This window comes from Macaca fascicularis, chromosome 13 (genome assembly GCF_037993035.2).
Source record: "Macaca fascicularis isolate 582-1 chromosome 13, T2T-MFA8v1.1".
NCBI classification, from domain to species: domain Eukaryota; kingdom Metazoa; phylum Chordata; class Mammalia; order Primates; family Cercopithecidae; genus Macaca; species Macaca fascicularis.
In genome coordinates this window covers 96,428,812-96,444,231 of record NC_088387.1, presented here as the reverse complement: position 1 = coordinate 96,444,231, position 15,420 = coordinate 96,428,812, and the positions used below count along the sequence as shown (strand labels likewise).

At 39.0% G+C, this 15,420-nt stretch overlaps 1 protein-coding gene and 1 pseudogene across 3 annotated transcripts in view; both read right to left on the bottom strand.

Annotated features, from left to right (window-relative positions):
- ASXL2 (ASXL transcriptional regulator 2) overlaps positions 1-15,420 on the bottom strand; it is a 155,154-nt gene that overhangs the window by 70,233 nt on the left and 69,501 nt on the right. For all 3 annotated transcript variants that reach the window (XM_045369653.3, XM_074012182.1, XM_065527300.2), the window contains exon 3: positions 1,973-2,081. In XM_045369653.3, coding sequence (XP_045225588.2) covers positions 1,973-2,081 — 109 coding nt within the window. The remainder of the gene's footprint in view (positions 1-1,972; positions 2,082-15,420) is intronic.
- Positions 5,530-7,504, bottom strand: LOC102117991 (tropomyosin-like; annotated as a pseudogene).

Sequence of the window (15,420 nt, the reverse complement as noted above, 5' to 3'; positions counted from 1 at the left end):
TAAAAAGGTAACACATATATACATGGACGCAGTCTCTGTCTACCAAACATTCATTCCCCTTCAGCTGATAAATTTCCTTTGGGGAAAACTCACTCTCCTCAATTCATCCGGCTTGAGCAAGCTTAATCTCAACCACATCTACAACTGGCCAATCACAAGACTACATACTTTTGACAAGCATGATAATTCAGCTATACTCATGTGGGCGAAGCCAAACCAATTAAGCCAAATCAGAATAAAGTCAGAGGCTCCTGCTTTAGTTCTTATCTCTTTTCAGATTTACAGCTTGCAGAGTGCAGGTTGGGGGTGAAGTTATATATGATGAGGAGAGACTGACTGAGAATGAAGCCAAAAGAAAGTGGAGACACCAAACCCTGATGATGTCAACTGAGCTTCTGGATCCAGCCTGGGTTTCCTTAGAATTTTCAGTTACATAAACTAATAAATTGTCTTACTCAAACTCATTTGAGTTCATTTTACAGTTTGTAAGTGAAAAGTTATTGATAAGTAAAGGTCCCTTCTCAGTGCAGGAATTTGAAATTAGCAAGCCTGAAGGCTGGGCACAGTGGCTCACAGCTGTAATCCCAGCACTTTGGGAGGCTGAGGCGGGTGGATCACCTGAGGTCAGGAGTTTGAGACCAACCTGACCAATATGGTGAAACCCCATCTCTACTGAAAATACAAAAATTAGCTGGGCGTGGTGGTGGGCACCTGTAATCCCAGCTTCTGGAGAGGCTGAGACAGGAGAATCACTTGAACCCAGGAGGCAGAGGTTGTAGTGAACTGAGACTGCGCCACTGCACTCCAGCATGGGCAACAGAGCGAGACTGTCAAAAAAAAAAGAAAGAAATTAGCAAGCTTGTTATGTTAGAAAGAATATGGGCTTGGGAATTCAGTCAGATCTGGGTTCCTATACTGGTTCTGATACAATATGGGCAACACTGGGCAAGAAAATCCAAAGTCTGAACTTTGACTTTCCCCATTATAAAAAAAGGAATAATAACCACAACTGTGAATTGTGGTAGAGAATGAACTGAGAATGTAATGTGAAGCATCTAGGCAGAATGCTCCAAAGAAACAATTATTATACAAATGTTGTGGGGGCTCTCCATTATACAAAAGGAATATTTATCATCTTTACTAGAATTTCAGGTATATAATAATCTATAGAAAAATATACATGTATTATTTTCCTAATTGTAATCATATTTCTTTTTCCTGTCTTTTTGTACTTATCTAACAAAACAAACAGCAATAAAAAATTATTAAATGGTATTCACCCCAACTGTGAATTGTGGTAGAGAATGAACTGAGAACGTAATGTGAAGCATCTAGGCAGAATGCTCCAAAGAAACAATTATTATACAAATGTTGTGGGGCCCCTTAAAAGGTCACTAGAAGTCATTTTATTTATTTATTTATTTAATTTTATTTAATTTTATTTTTTGAGACAAAGTCTCACTCTATTGCCCAGGCTGGAGTGCAGTGGCGTGATCTTGGCTCACTGCAACCTCCGCCTCCTGGGTTCAAACAATTCTCTTGCCTCAGTCTCCCGAGTAGCTGGGACTACAGGCACACGCCGCTACGCCCTGGCTAATTTTTTATATTTTAGTAGAGATGGGGTTCACTGTGTTGCCCAGGCTGGTCACAAACTCCTGAGCTCAGGCAATCTGCCCACCTCGGCCTCCCAAAGTGTTGGGATTACAGGCATGAGCCACCACGCCTGGCCGGAAATCATTTTAATTTCATTCTTTCAAGATAAGATTATCATCAATAATAAAAAATAAAGTTACTTCTCTGATCTACCTATAGTTATAGTTTTTAAAAAATGTACTGGGTGCAGGTTTCAAAATATTACCTCTTTCTGAAAATAAGCTCTTCAATAACAGAATTCTGTCCCTATGAGTCAAATATTTATATGTGGTCACTTCCTGTTTTTTCTTTTTAAATGACTCCCCAACAAAATATTTACCTTCAAAGTATATACTCCCATTCTACCTGGAACCTTATAGAAGATGCCCTCTTCACCTCTGGAGTTTGTGTGAAGCATTGCATTCAGGCATGCAAGAGGAGAAGTCCCACTGCAAAACAAAGAGGAGATGTGATGAGGGACGCAACAATTAACTTCTGTCTCTGAATATCCTATGTAACACTTACTCAAGATAAAATTAATTAGTCAATACTCCTTTGACTTAAACATGTCTTATAAACTATAAAAAGTTTACCAATATAGAAAGGGGCTGCCATGGAGAAAATGGATGTAAAAATCATTCCCATGTATCTACAAAATAGTAACTCCTTAATGCTGATCCAGTATCTAACATTTAAGTCAAGAAAAATACAGAAGTATTACAAACATATTTTGTAAACATTCTATTTAGCACAAGCTTTACAAATGTCCAGTGGTAAAATGAGAAAAAAGAACACACACAAACACACACAGATTCAAACAAACAGTATTAATTCCCTTGCATACTGCTGCACCAGATTGAATCTTAGTTGTGAAACTAACACATTGCCATTGTCTCTTGTATTAAAACCTATCATGAGATCACTCAAAAAGGTATTAAGTACGCTTCTGAATATTTATTTTATATGTAGCAACTTAGTTAAATGTTTATTAATTCTATGTATCATCTTTACTAGAATTTCAGGTATATAATAATCTATAGAAAAATATACATGTATTATTTTCTTAATTGTAATCATATTTCATTTTCCTTTTTGTACTTATCTAACAAAACAAACAGCAATAAAAAATTATTAAATGGGTATTCATTTGTCCCTCTGCCTTTTTTTTTTTTTTTTTTTTTTTTTTGAGACAGGGTCTCACTCTGTTACCCAGGATGGAGGACAGTGGCATGAACGTGGCTCACTGCAGCCTCAACCTCTTGGGCACAAGCATCCCCCACTTTGGCTTCCCAAAGTAAGTGGATTACAGGCGTGAGGCACCATGCCTGGCCTGTGCCTTTCTTAAGAGAACAGCACCCATATTTCACCACTGAGCCCAATGTTGGGTTTTTGTTTAAAATAATTAGTCACATACTAAGAAAGAGGAAAGAGAACTATAAATTAGATGCATGCTTTTTGACATACACCAAATGGAATCATATGCATTAAAGAGTTAGTATAGGCCAGGCGCAATGGCTCACGCCTGTAATCCCAACACTTTGGGAGGCTGAGGCGGGCGGACCACCTGAGGCCAGGAGTTCGAGACCAGCGTGGCCAACATGGCGAAACCCCATCTCTACTAAAAATACAAAAATTAGCCAGGGGTGGTGGTGCGTGTCTATAATCCCAACTATTTAGGAGGCTGAGGCAGGAGAATCACTTAAACCTGGGAGGCAGAGGTTGCAGTGAGGCAAGATCGCAACACCGCACTCCAGCTTGGGTGACAGGAGACTTGGGTCTCAAAAAAAAAAAAAAGAGTTCAGTATAAAATATCAAATTATAAATTGACTAGCATAAAATTAAATAAAATGTTTATCTCTGATAATCAACCTTTAGTTTTTATATAACAGGAATTACAAAAAGACCAAGAAGTTGGCCTAGACAGCCTGGAGGACAGAGTGAGACTCCATCTAAAAAAAAAAAAACCAAAACAGTTGGATAATATTTAAATAAGAGTTTCGGAATAAGAGCAGTATTAAAATATAGAACACAAAAGTACAGTAATAGGAAAAATATTGTTAAAAATCAAGTATTAGCATAAGACTAAGAGCTGTAGTATTAGGTTGGTGCAAAACCACAATTAATTTTGCACCAATCAAATATTTTAAAATAGTGCTATAATACTAAAAGATAATGTTTCTACATCTAAGGAAAATAACAAAATCATTAGACAAAATATTATACTTCACATAAGAAAAAAATTAGGTAGCAAGCAAACACAGAGAAAGTTCATATGGAAGCAATGAAATGGAAACAGTGGTCTAGAGTCTCTGGAGATGTGTGGCATCCTTAAATGGTTTTTAAAAATTTCTCATAATACCTGAAGTTTAAGGCAGTTTACCTTCCATTTCCAGCTCTTTTCCCTCTCAGTTATCTGTTGATGCTACTCAATAACCAAAAATAAGCCTACTAGAAGAGGCTGTTGGATTCTTAGTCTATCTAAAGAGTTTGCTGGGGAGAGCTGGGACATGAGTCCACTGTCTTTTGGTACTGTGAAAGTGTCCAGGATCGAAAACTACAGAGAAGGTTTTCATCCCCCCAAAACATTGGTGAACAATAACAAAGGAAAGAAAAGCCTTTTGTAGAAGAAACTGTTGAGCATTTCCAAGCTGATTTCCATAGTCAACGTTTATCTAACTTGGATTTCCATGTTAAAAATATATATAATGTAATTCCAATCAGGATCCCAAAGTTTGTATCAAATAAATATATAAAAATTGCCAAGAAATTTATAGGAAAAAAAAATGATGGGAGACTTACTTAAAATATATTAACATGTACTCTTAGCAACTATTATTGAAGCAGTATGTTTCTGAGAAAAAAATCATCAAATGAATACCCTCATAGACTGTTGGTGGAAGAAAAGAGAAAATGCAGAAACAGATCATAATTTAAAAGGTACCATTTATGTTTAGTAGAAAAAACATGGGGTCATGCCATAGTCCCCTGTAGTTTGACTACCTGGCATCTGTTCCCTCTTCTTTGGAGATGGTACCTAAAAATTTCCTGTGAAACAAAACTTTTCTCACTTTCAGTCATGTGGTTGAGAGGGACTTAATCCCATGCCCATCCCAAGGGTAAATCCAAATTGGTTTAAATTAATCAGCTTTTACACACACACACACACACACACACACACACACACACACACACACACCCACTCTCCACCCCAAAGAACAGATATGATACATGACTTAGGGCCAAAAATCTATGGAGCTATTTACTTGGGTATGTGGGGGGAAAAAAACAAACTTGTTCTCCAGGGAATCTTCAGAAAGGGATCCTTTCTCTTCCCTTGTGTGGTATTAGGAAGCAAGGCCTAAAACATTCACAGTCATTGCGTGAGCACAAAGGAAAAATCTGGAATTAGAATGGAACAACACACAAGACAGACTGAGGAGTGACACAGTACGAATCATAAGGAGAAATCCAACACCAAAAAGGGCAGAACTGAGAAAAGTCAGGAAGCAAATTTGTTTTTGTTTTTGAGACAGAGTCTCGCTCTATCCCCCAGGCTGGAGTGCAATGGTGCAATCTCGGCTCACTGCAACCTTCGTTTCCGGGGTTCAAGAGATTCTCACGCTCAGCCTCCCATGTAGCTGGGATTACAGGTGCCTGCCACCACACGCTGGTAATTTTTGTATTTTTAGTAGACATGGGGTTTCACCATGTTGGCCAGGCTGGTCTCGAACTCCTGACCTCAGGTGATCTGCCCACCTCAGGTGATCTGCCTACCTCAGCCTCCCAGAGTGTTGGAATTACAGGTGTGAGCCACCACGCCTGGACAAAATTTTTAAAGTAGTATTACTTTTGCCTGTATCAAGCCTTTTTTGTTTTGTTTTTTGGAGGGACCGGTTCTTTATTTCAAAAAGACACTTGTGCCAATATCTGGTATCAAAAGAGTTGCACTATTGATTTGTTTTTCTCCCAACTGGCCCCAAAGAGACCACATCAAAGGAGTGTATATTTTAAGCCAAAAAGCTGCAGGATGTACACCTAACAGACCTCATTGAAACCTTACCAGAAAATGGGGATTGGGTAGGGAAAGAAACTTTAAAAGATCAGCAAACTGCCAGCCCACACACTGTACAGGCTGTCACAGCCAGACAGGGTGGCCACGGTGCCACAAACACAAAGAAGCAAAGCTTCAAAATAATAAAAAACTTTAAAAGTTTTGTACATAACCTATTCAAGTTTTCTCCGATACAAACCACATCGAGACAGAACTTTTAGAGAGAGCAGCTTCAAACCCAGAAAAGGATAATGAGATGAGTTTCATAAGGCTAAATCCGTGGCAAAACATCATCTTTCAAGAAGGGAGGATAGCAATTAAGTGGTCACCTCAACATAAGGGGCACGTGATCCATTCTGCAGTCAGTTGAGAGTGGGTAGAGATGGGACAAAAATTTAGTTTCAGAGGCCTTACCAATTTAATTTTCACTTCTAATGAAAAAAAAAAAAAACAAGGTTGTCCAAAGATATCTTAAAGCTGAAAACCTGAAACGCACATTTTTGTTTTGTTTTTGTTGTTGTTTGGCTAACTCCTCCTGGAATCACCTTTCTGGTTTGGCTGGTACTTTTTATAGAGCAATGAGGTTTCCCATAGTGGATTCTTTCTCTGGGCTCTGCTTGGCTCTCAGTAAGGCAGGACTATACCTTTTCCTTTTCTCTATGGAAAGAGCAATATGCATCAAGCTGAAAAATCAGTTTCCAAAAGTGAGAAAGGAATAGATTGCTGCTTCGGAGCTGTGGAATTATTTGGAATGTTTTACAAATGGTTGCCACAAAACAACAAAAAAGGTATTACAAAATGTGAACATCACAACATGCTTTTAAAGGCATTATGCATTGTGCTCACATTCCCTTAAATGTTGTTCCCAAAGGTGTGCAGTCTCTAGCCCAGCTGGAATCTCTGGGAAGAGGCAGAGACAGTTTAGCGAAAAAGACACAGGGGAGGTGGGGGCAGCAAAAGGAGAAAGCAGCCTTCCAGTTAAAGATCAGCCCTCAGTTAAAGGTCAGCTTCAGGCAGGCTGGCCTCAGGTGGAATCAGGGTCAGAGGGAGGAGCAGCAGCAGGGTGGGACTGGGGTGCTCTACATCTCATTCAGGTCAAGCAGAGTCTGGTCCAGCATCCTTTGTGTACAGAGTGCTCCTCTTTGGTGCCTTTTCAGTTTACCTTCCAAGTCATCAGTTGTCTTTTCCAGCTTGGCTACCGAACTCTCAGCAAACTCAGCACAGGTCTCTGCCTCCTTGAGTTTATCAGTAAGAATCTTGATCTCTTTCACATATTTGTCTTTTTGAGAGTACTCTTCTTCAGCAGCACTCAGACACTTGAGGTTCTGGTCCATCAGTCTGATCTGCTCATCCATCTCTCCGCAATGGGACTCTACCAACTCAGCTCGTTCCTCTGTGCATTCCAAGTCTCCTTCAATGATCACCAACTTACGAGCCACCTCTTCATACTTCCTACCTGCCTATTCTGCAATATGCTTAGCTTCTTTGAGTTGGATTTCCTGGAGTTCCATCTTTTAAGGTTCAGTTTTCAATAACCTTCATATCTCTCTCACTCTCATCAGTAGCTTTTTCTGCTTCTTCCAGCTTTTGCAGGGCAGTGGCCACGCGCTCCTAAGCACAGTCCAGCTCCTCTTCAACCAGCTGGATCCTATGGTTCAAGGAGGCCTCAGTCTGTTCCCGGGCCCACCTTTCTCCCTCAATTTCTCGCTGGAAGCGCTCAGCTCTCTCCTCTGCATCATCTGCCTGCTGCTGCAGAACCTGGATCTTGTGCTTCACCGCCTCAATAGTGGTGATCCCAGCCATGGTGCCCACCCAGCTACTGCTCACACTCTGGATCCTGCCTCCTCTGCTCAGCGTTGCACCTGTTTCTCACCATTGTATCAAGTCTTGCCTTGAGCCAGTACTACCTTTGGAATTTTGTTGAGATTTAAGTCACAAAAAGCTGAAAAAGTCCTAAATAAAACAGTTTAATAAAGTGCTAGAATATCTCATACATCTGGGGGGGTGAGGAGTGCACACAGTATATACAACAAAAACATATTCCAAATGAATTAAAAGCCAAAGGCAAAATATAAAAGATTAAAAGAAAACAGTATAATCCTCTAGGCACGGAGGCTCATGCCTATAATCCAAGCACTTTGGGAGGCTGAGGCAGGTGGATCACTTGAGCCCAGGAATTCAAGACCAGCCTGAGCAACCCGTCTCTACAAAAAAAAAAAAAAAAAAAAATCAGCTGTGCATTGTGGCACACGCCTATAGTACCAGCTACTTTGGAGGCTGAGGCGGGAAGATCACCTGAGCCCAGGAAGTTGAGGCTGCAGTGAGCCATGATCACACCATTGTACTCTAGCCTGGGCAACAGAGTGAGACCATGGCTTTAAACATACACACACACGCACGCACGCACGCGCACACACACACACACACACCCCAAAACAGTGTAACTTTGAAGACAGAGAAACCTTTCCACCAAAGAGAAAAACCCAAAAACCACAAAACAAAGAAATATATTGACTGTATAAAATAAAAATTTCTACTCAGGAAAAAAATAAAAGCGACAAAACTACAGAACATATATGAAGCTAGAATAATTAACTGCAAAACATATGGCGGACAAAAGATTAATAGTCCTAAGAAGATATTCTTTTAGGAAAACAAACAGCTCATTAGAAAAAAATGGAAAAAGGATGTGAAAAAATGATTCATAAACCATAAATGTAAATTACCAATAAAATGTATAATAAGAAGCTCAAACTTAATAGTGGTTATAAAAAGGCAAATTAAATCAAGATCCCATTGGTCAGATGGAAAGAAATAAAATGATTCAAGCCATAGTTAACAGTTTTATACCAATTGTCAATTTCCTGGTTTGATATAATATGTATTTATATTTATTTTATATTTATTTATATATTTTTTGAGATAGAGTCTCACTCTGTCGCCAAGGCTGGAGTACAGTGGTGCGATCTTGGCTCACTGTAACCTCCACCTCCCAGGTTCAAGCGATTCTCCTGCCTCAGCCTCTTGAGTAGCTGGGATTAGAGGCACACACCACTATATCCAGCTAATTTTTGAATTTTTAGTAGATGGGGTTTCACCATGTTGGCTAGGCTAGTCTTGAACTCCTCCTGACCTCAGATGATCCAGCCACCTCAGCCTCCCAAAGTGCTAGGATTACAGGTGTCAGCCACCGTGCCCGGCCTGGTATTGTACTATATTTACATAAGGTATTACCATTAAAGGAAACTGGGTGAAGTGTACATGGGACCCTATGTACTATTTTTGCAATTTTCTTGAGTCTATAATTATCTCAAAAAAAAAAAAAAAAGAAAAAAAAAAAGGCTGGGCACAGTGGCTGACACCTGTAATCCCATAACTTTGGGAGGTCGAGGCAGGTGGATCACCTGAAGGTCAGGAGTTCAAGACGAGCCTGGCCAACATGGTGAAACCCCATTTCTACTACAAATATAAAAAATTAGTTGGGTATGGTGGCGGGCGCCTGTAATCCCAGCTACTCGGGAGGCTGAGGCAGAAGAATTATTTGAAACTGGGAGATGGAAGTTGCAGTGAGCCGAGACCGCATCATTGCACTCCAGCCTGGGCAACAAGAGTGAAAGTCTGCAAACAACAACAACAGTAACAAAAAATGGACTGATAAAATCCATTGCTGACAAGGTTATGGGCACATAAGCACTCTTATAGACTGTTGGGAGGACAGAAAACTGCCGCCTTTTCCCACATTACTCAATTCTGCCTTAGGAAAGTAATATGGAAACATCCATTAAAACTAAAAATATTTGGGACCACTGATACCACAATCCCACTTGAATCTGTCCTACGAAACCAAGGCCAAAAGACTTAGGGACAAATGAGAAAGGATTTACTCCATCACTGAAAGCATCAAAGCACTGAAAAATGACCTCAAACTCCATTAAGAGAACGTTGACCATGATAATAAAGTAACCAACAGGATAGAAATCAACAACAGCCATGTTGGCAGCTAAAGGAGTGCTATGTTCCAGGAAGCATTTTGTTTAGTCCTCACAACAATCTATGAGGTGAGTAAAATTATTACACCATTTTTACAAATGAAGAAACTATAGGTTTTCAATAAGCTGTTCAAGATCATATTATCAGTAAATGGTGAAGCCAAGATTCCAGTAACAAGAAGGAAAAGAGAAACAGAACTAGAAAGAGATTACTTTATTTTTTTTTTTATTTTTATTTTTTTGAGACAGAGTCTTGCCCTGTCGCCCAGGCTGGAGTGCTGTGGCGGGATCTCAGCTCACTGCAACCTCCGCCTCCCGGGTTCACACCATTCTCCTGCCTCAGCCTCCCGAGTAGCTGGGACTACAGGCACCTGCCACCTCGCCCGGCTAGTTTTTTTTTTGTATTTTTTTAGTAGAGACGGGGTTTCACTGTGTTAGCCAGGATGGTCTCAATCTCCTGACCTCGTGATCCGCCCGTCTCGGCCTCCCAAAGTGCTGGGATTACAGGCTTGAGCCACCGCGCCCGGCAAGAGATTACTTTAAAAAGGAACATGTAACCAAGAAAAAAAAATTTTCAATAACCTACCTGGTAAATTAATGGTATTCTGTTCCAATATTAAGTATCTACTCTGTTTAGGGCAGTAAACTAGGATCGGTGGATCCACAGAGGGAAGCTTTCTTAGCTCAGAATCTAATAGAGAAGATAGGCAAGGGAGCAAACAGCCACACCACACTGTGACCAGTGCTATTAATATAAACACAGGTCCACAGTCCCTGATCTAAAACACTAAGGCCAAATGTTTCAGACATAAGAATTTTTTGGATTTTAAAAAGGTAACATGATATGTCATAAATGATATGACACTGCCATGGAGATTAGGGACAGCATCCCATAACCAAACACAATGAAACATATGAATACTCACACTAAGTGGGATAAACAAAGATTATATACTGTCTCATGTCAGTTCAAGAGAACTGTTGTTGTCAAGTGAGTCTGGTGCTAAATGTATGAGGAAACTTAGTTTTTCAACCATTGCGGATACTGTAATTATGGATAAGAGACTGCAAAAGTGTGTACATAAAGTGCTTTAAGTCAGAGAGAAAAAAAATCAATCTAGTCTAGGCTTAGTACTTAGAAAAATAACAACAACAAATAACAACAAAACAGTCATTAAAGTGAAACCTATAAAATGAAAGTAAATGTCACACACATCTGGTGAAAAGATGTGGTAAGAATAAGTACAAACTGTCATAATATTTTCCTTGGCAAATCTGGATATAATTTTCTTTGAAGGAAACAAAGTTTTGAAAAACCTACAAGACATATAGGACACAGTACCATTTAAAACAAAATTTAGACATGATCTCAGGAAAACACAAAAAGTCAAAGAATCCTGGCAGTTTATTTTTACGAATAATAAAGCAATTAGCAGAGAAGCAAAATAGGACACACTATCCATGATGGCTGGAATATATTTTCATGGGGAGGTAGAGCTCCAGAATTCTATAATTAAATAAATATGACTGAATGACCTGAAGAAATAAGACATAGTACTGAGCTCAATAGCAACTTAAAAGTTCAAGTAAATTCAATAGGGTAAGTACTAACACCTGAAGCAGCTATAGTAAGACCCACCTTAAAGATTATGTAACTATCACACAACAAGTCCGCTTCTAATTTTTCCTCTCCATGCTCAAGAAATCGGGGTTGAAAACGTAGGGGTTCTTTCAAGGAAAAGAACTGTGCTATAATTTTATGCAGTAAGCACTTAAGCAAATATACTAATATGTTTTGTACATAAGGCCCAAAGAACTAAAGTGACTTTGATCATAATGCCAATGGCCCTTTTTAGTTCTCTCTGTAATAAAAGCTAGCAGTAGCTAGTAGGGCTAAGAGAACAGAAGTCAATAATTACACTGCTTAGATGAAGCAAATATAGCAATTAATGAAAGCAGTCATCACTGCATGGTAAAAGAGCCAGATTTAATGATTCATACCAATCTGAATACAGACCTGACCGTAGCCTGCGCAAGTCATTTTAAACACCTTTAATTTACTTATCTGCAAAATAGAAGTAATACTGCCTACTGTGTAACTCGATTGTGCAGATCACAGATCATGTACATGTATATGTATGTGTCACAGAGTCAAGATTCAGTAAGTACAGCAGTTACTTTACAAACTTACTATCCTATCCTAGTTAGGCAGTGTTCCACTGTTCTCTATCTCAAGTGATAGTAATCTCACCCTTTCACACAACTGTTTTCCACTCTGAAGCCAGAGTAACCTTTTAAAAATAAATATGATCATACTACCTCCTGTCCAGCTTAAAATTCATCCATGATACCATTATGTTCTTAGGATAAAGTTCAAAATTATCAAAATAATCTGACCTTGACCATTCTGGTACACACCCTCTTTGTCAGCCTACTCTACCTTTCTTTTCATTTGGTAATTTAAAATTCTTCTGACTACTTGGCCCGACACTCTGCTTGCAATGATAACCCTCACCTCCTTTTCTCCTAACAACCTCCAATTCAACTTTTCGATTTTAGCCTTAATGTCTCTTGCTAAAAGAAGTCACTTCTATGTTCTATAGAATCCTATACTTCCCTGAAACACATACTTATAACTGCATATACTGCAAGGAAAAAAATCTGACTCAATTGTAAGCCAGCCAGACTCAGTGATGAGTGATTTTAATGTCTCTGAAAAGCAGAATCTTCTCTTCTACAATTGAACCCAGAATATCCAGCTCTAAGGCCTGTGAGCAGTCATCTTGCAATTATGATGGATAAGCCTACTGAGAATGGAACAAAATTGAAGGAAGCAGAGCTGAGATACTGATGAAACTGACTGGAGCGCTTGGATAAAGTTTTGCCTGTTTTTTTCACTTGCATTAAATGATGAGTTTCCTTCATTGTTTAAGCCAGTTTACACTGTGTTTCCTGTCATTTACAACCAAAGTATCTTAACAGATACAAAGCACCTACATAAAAGCAATCAAATTTACAGAGATATGAAAGAGAAACAGAAGAACAATACAGGAGAATATTCACAGGTAAACCACTCTCTTCCGTAAATGAGAAAAGATTACCCTTATGAATCAATAATGTATATCACATGATAATGTAAGAGGCAAGATGCTATCCAAATCTGTACAGACTAACCCCAAGTACTCAGATACTCAGAAATATCTAAATTTTTCCTAAACCTTGGCTGGGTGCAGTGGCTCACACCTGTAATCCCAGCACTTTGAAAGACCAAGGTGGGCGGATCACAACCCAACAGGCAGAGGTTACAGTGAGCCACTGCACTCCAGCCTGTGCGACAAAGCGAGCCTCCATCTCAAAAAAAAAAAAAAAAAAAGTTAGTATTTTCCTAAATCTTAAGCGTCAAGGATAAAGAAAGAATCAAACCAAGTTCCACGCATTAAAAGCCAAAGTAGCAGCTTGAATTAGTGTTTCTATTTCATCATTCACACGACCGTGTGACCTTGCAGTACATTAGAGTAAGTGAAATATATTTCCCTGCCACAATGATGTTGGTCTTCGCCACAAGGCTTGATTTGATCAATGAAATAAGAGACGTGACAGAAGCAGAGCTAAAATATGCTTGTTTGGCTGACTCCTGTGATTGCCATGAGAGCAAGATTCCAGCAGAAGAAGAGAACAATCCACAGCCTACAACAAAGTCTAGCCAACAATAACTAAGTCCCAGTTAACCTAAAGACATGAGGAAGAAAAAAAGTTCTTGTTGTAAGTCACTGAAATTTTAAGATTATACAGCAAAATATTGACCGATAAAGCAAGCACAGTATAATGAAGGAAACATGTGCTTTCTTAGCAATACTCACTGCCAAAGACAGTAAACAAAATTCATGAAAGTATGAATGAAAAATTTTATATCTGGCCTAGATGGCATTCAAACAAAGAAGCAATAGAAAACATTCTTGGCTGGGTGTGGTGGCTCACACCTGTAACCCCAACACTTTGGGAGGCCGAGGTTGGCAGATCACCTGAGGTCAGATGTTTGAGGCCAGCCTGGCCAACATGGTAAAACCCAGTCTCTACTAAAAACACAAAAATTAGCCAAGCATGGTGGTAGGTGCCTGTAATCCCAGCTACTCGGGAGGCTAAGGCAGGAGAATCGCTTGAACCCAGGAGACGGAGGTTACAGTGAGCCAAGATTGCGCCAGGGCACTCCAGCCTGGGTGACAGAGCAAGACTCTGTGTCAAGCAAAACAAAACAAAACAAAACAAAACAAAACAAAACATTCTTAAGCCCGCAAGAACTGAGGGAAAAAGATCATCCGTAAATGTAAAAATTCTGATGATGAAATCCAGCCAAAAAGAAATGTACCAAAGTAAACAAGAATTGGACAAAATATTTTCTGAAAAAAAAAGTGGAATACATTTGCAATTAGGTAATACATAAGAAATGTAAATGTTTTGTACTTTTTTCAACTTTCATTTTTAAAATGACAATACACTTTCAGAATTTTTCTATTTTTTTTTTCCTCAACTTCAGAGATCATTTAGGAATTAATACTACCTCACAGTGAGGAAACTAAAGCCTAGCAACTTTCTTGGTTTATTCAATTAAATGCAATAAACAATGGTTATTCCTACTTAAGAGTTTTTCAAGATATTTCTTCAGTGTACATTTTTTTCACTGATTAATTTAATTTGGGTAGGGGGTTATCAGGCATCATTTCTACAGGAAATATTGAAATAAATAGTCCAGAAATATACAAATAAACTATTAAAACAAGGAAACTTCTGAAAGACAATAGAGCTCTTTTTCAAAATCACTTTGTCACAGGGCATGCTATTAAAAACAAAACAAAAACTAGAATAGCAGGTAAGAGGGGAAACTACATACAGATGGAAATGAAAGACTTCCACTTAAAAAGACACACTGAATAGCAAGGTACTTGTTCACCAAGTACAAGATGATATACTGACGAAGAATGAGAACCCCAGATGCCCACAAATACAAAGGGGATGAAATACATAACATTCAAAGATCAAGAGACAAGCCAAAGATGAAGCTGAGAAAACCAGTGGTTTTAGAAAGAGTGTTTTTAGATCATATCACCACAACTTTTAATCATTTAAATTACATGGTAATGATTTTTAGGGGAAAAATTAGCTCTTCACTTAAAAAACATTAATATAAAAGCATTTTTAGCATTTTGATGGTAACTTGAAAGTTTGCTACATCAGAGTATATTTTCAAATAGAATTTCAAAGGCTTTGCAAACCTGTGATAGAATGGCTCACCTGTTAAAATGTATCTTTCATCTAGAGTATATTTGACAAATGACTTAATATACCTCAAATCCTGTTTAGAAGTCCATGCTGGGCCACATGGTGGCTCACGCCTGTAATCCCAGCACTTTGGGAGGCCGAGATAGGTGGATCACTTGACGTCAGGAGTTCGAGATCAGCCTGACCAACATGGCAAAACCCCGTCGCTACTAAAAACACAAAAAACTTAGTTGGGCATGGTGGCGGGCACCTGTAATCCCAGCTACTCTGGAGTCTGAGGCAGGAGAATTGCTTGAACCTGGGAGGCAGAGGTTGCAGTGAGCCGAGATCATGCCACTGCACTCCAGCCTGGGAGACAGAGTGAGAGCTCATCTCAAAAAAAGAGAAACCCATGCTAAAGACTTCTCTAAATGCTGTTCTTAGAAGGATTAAACTGTTACTTATCCTAAAGCAATAAATGACTATAGTAGA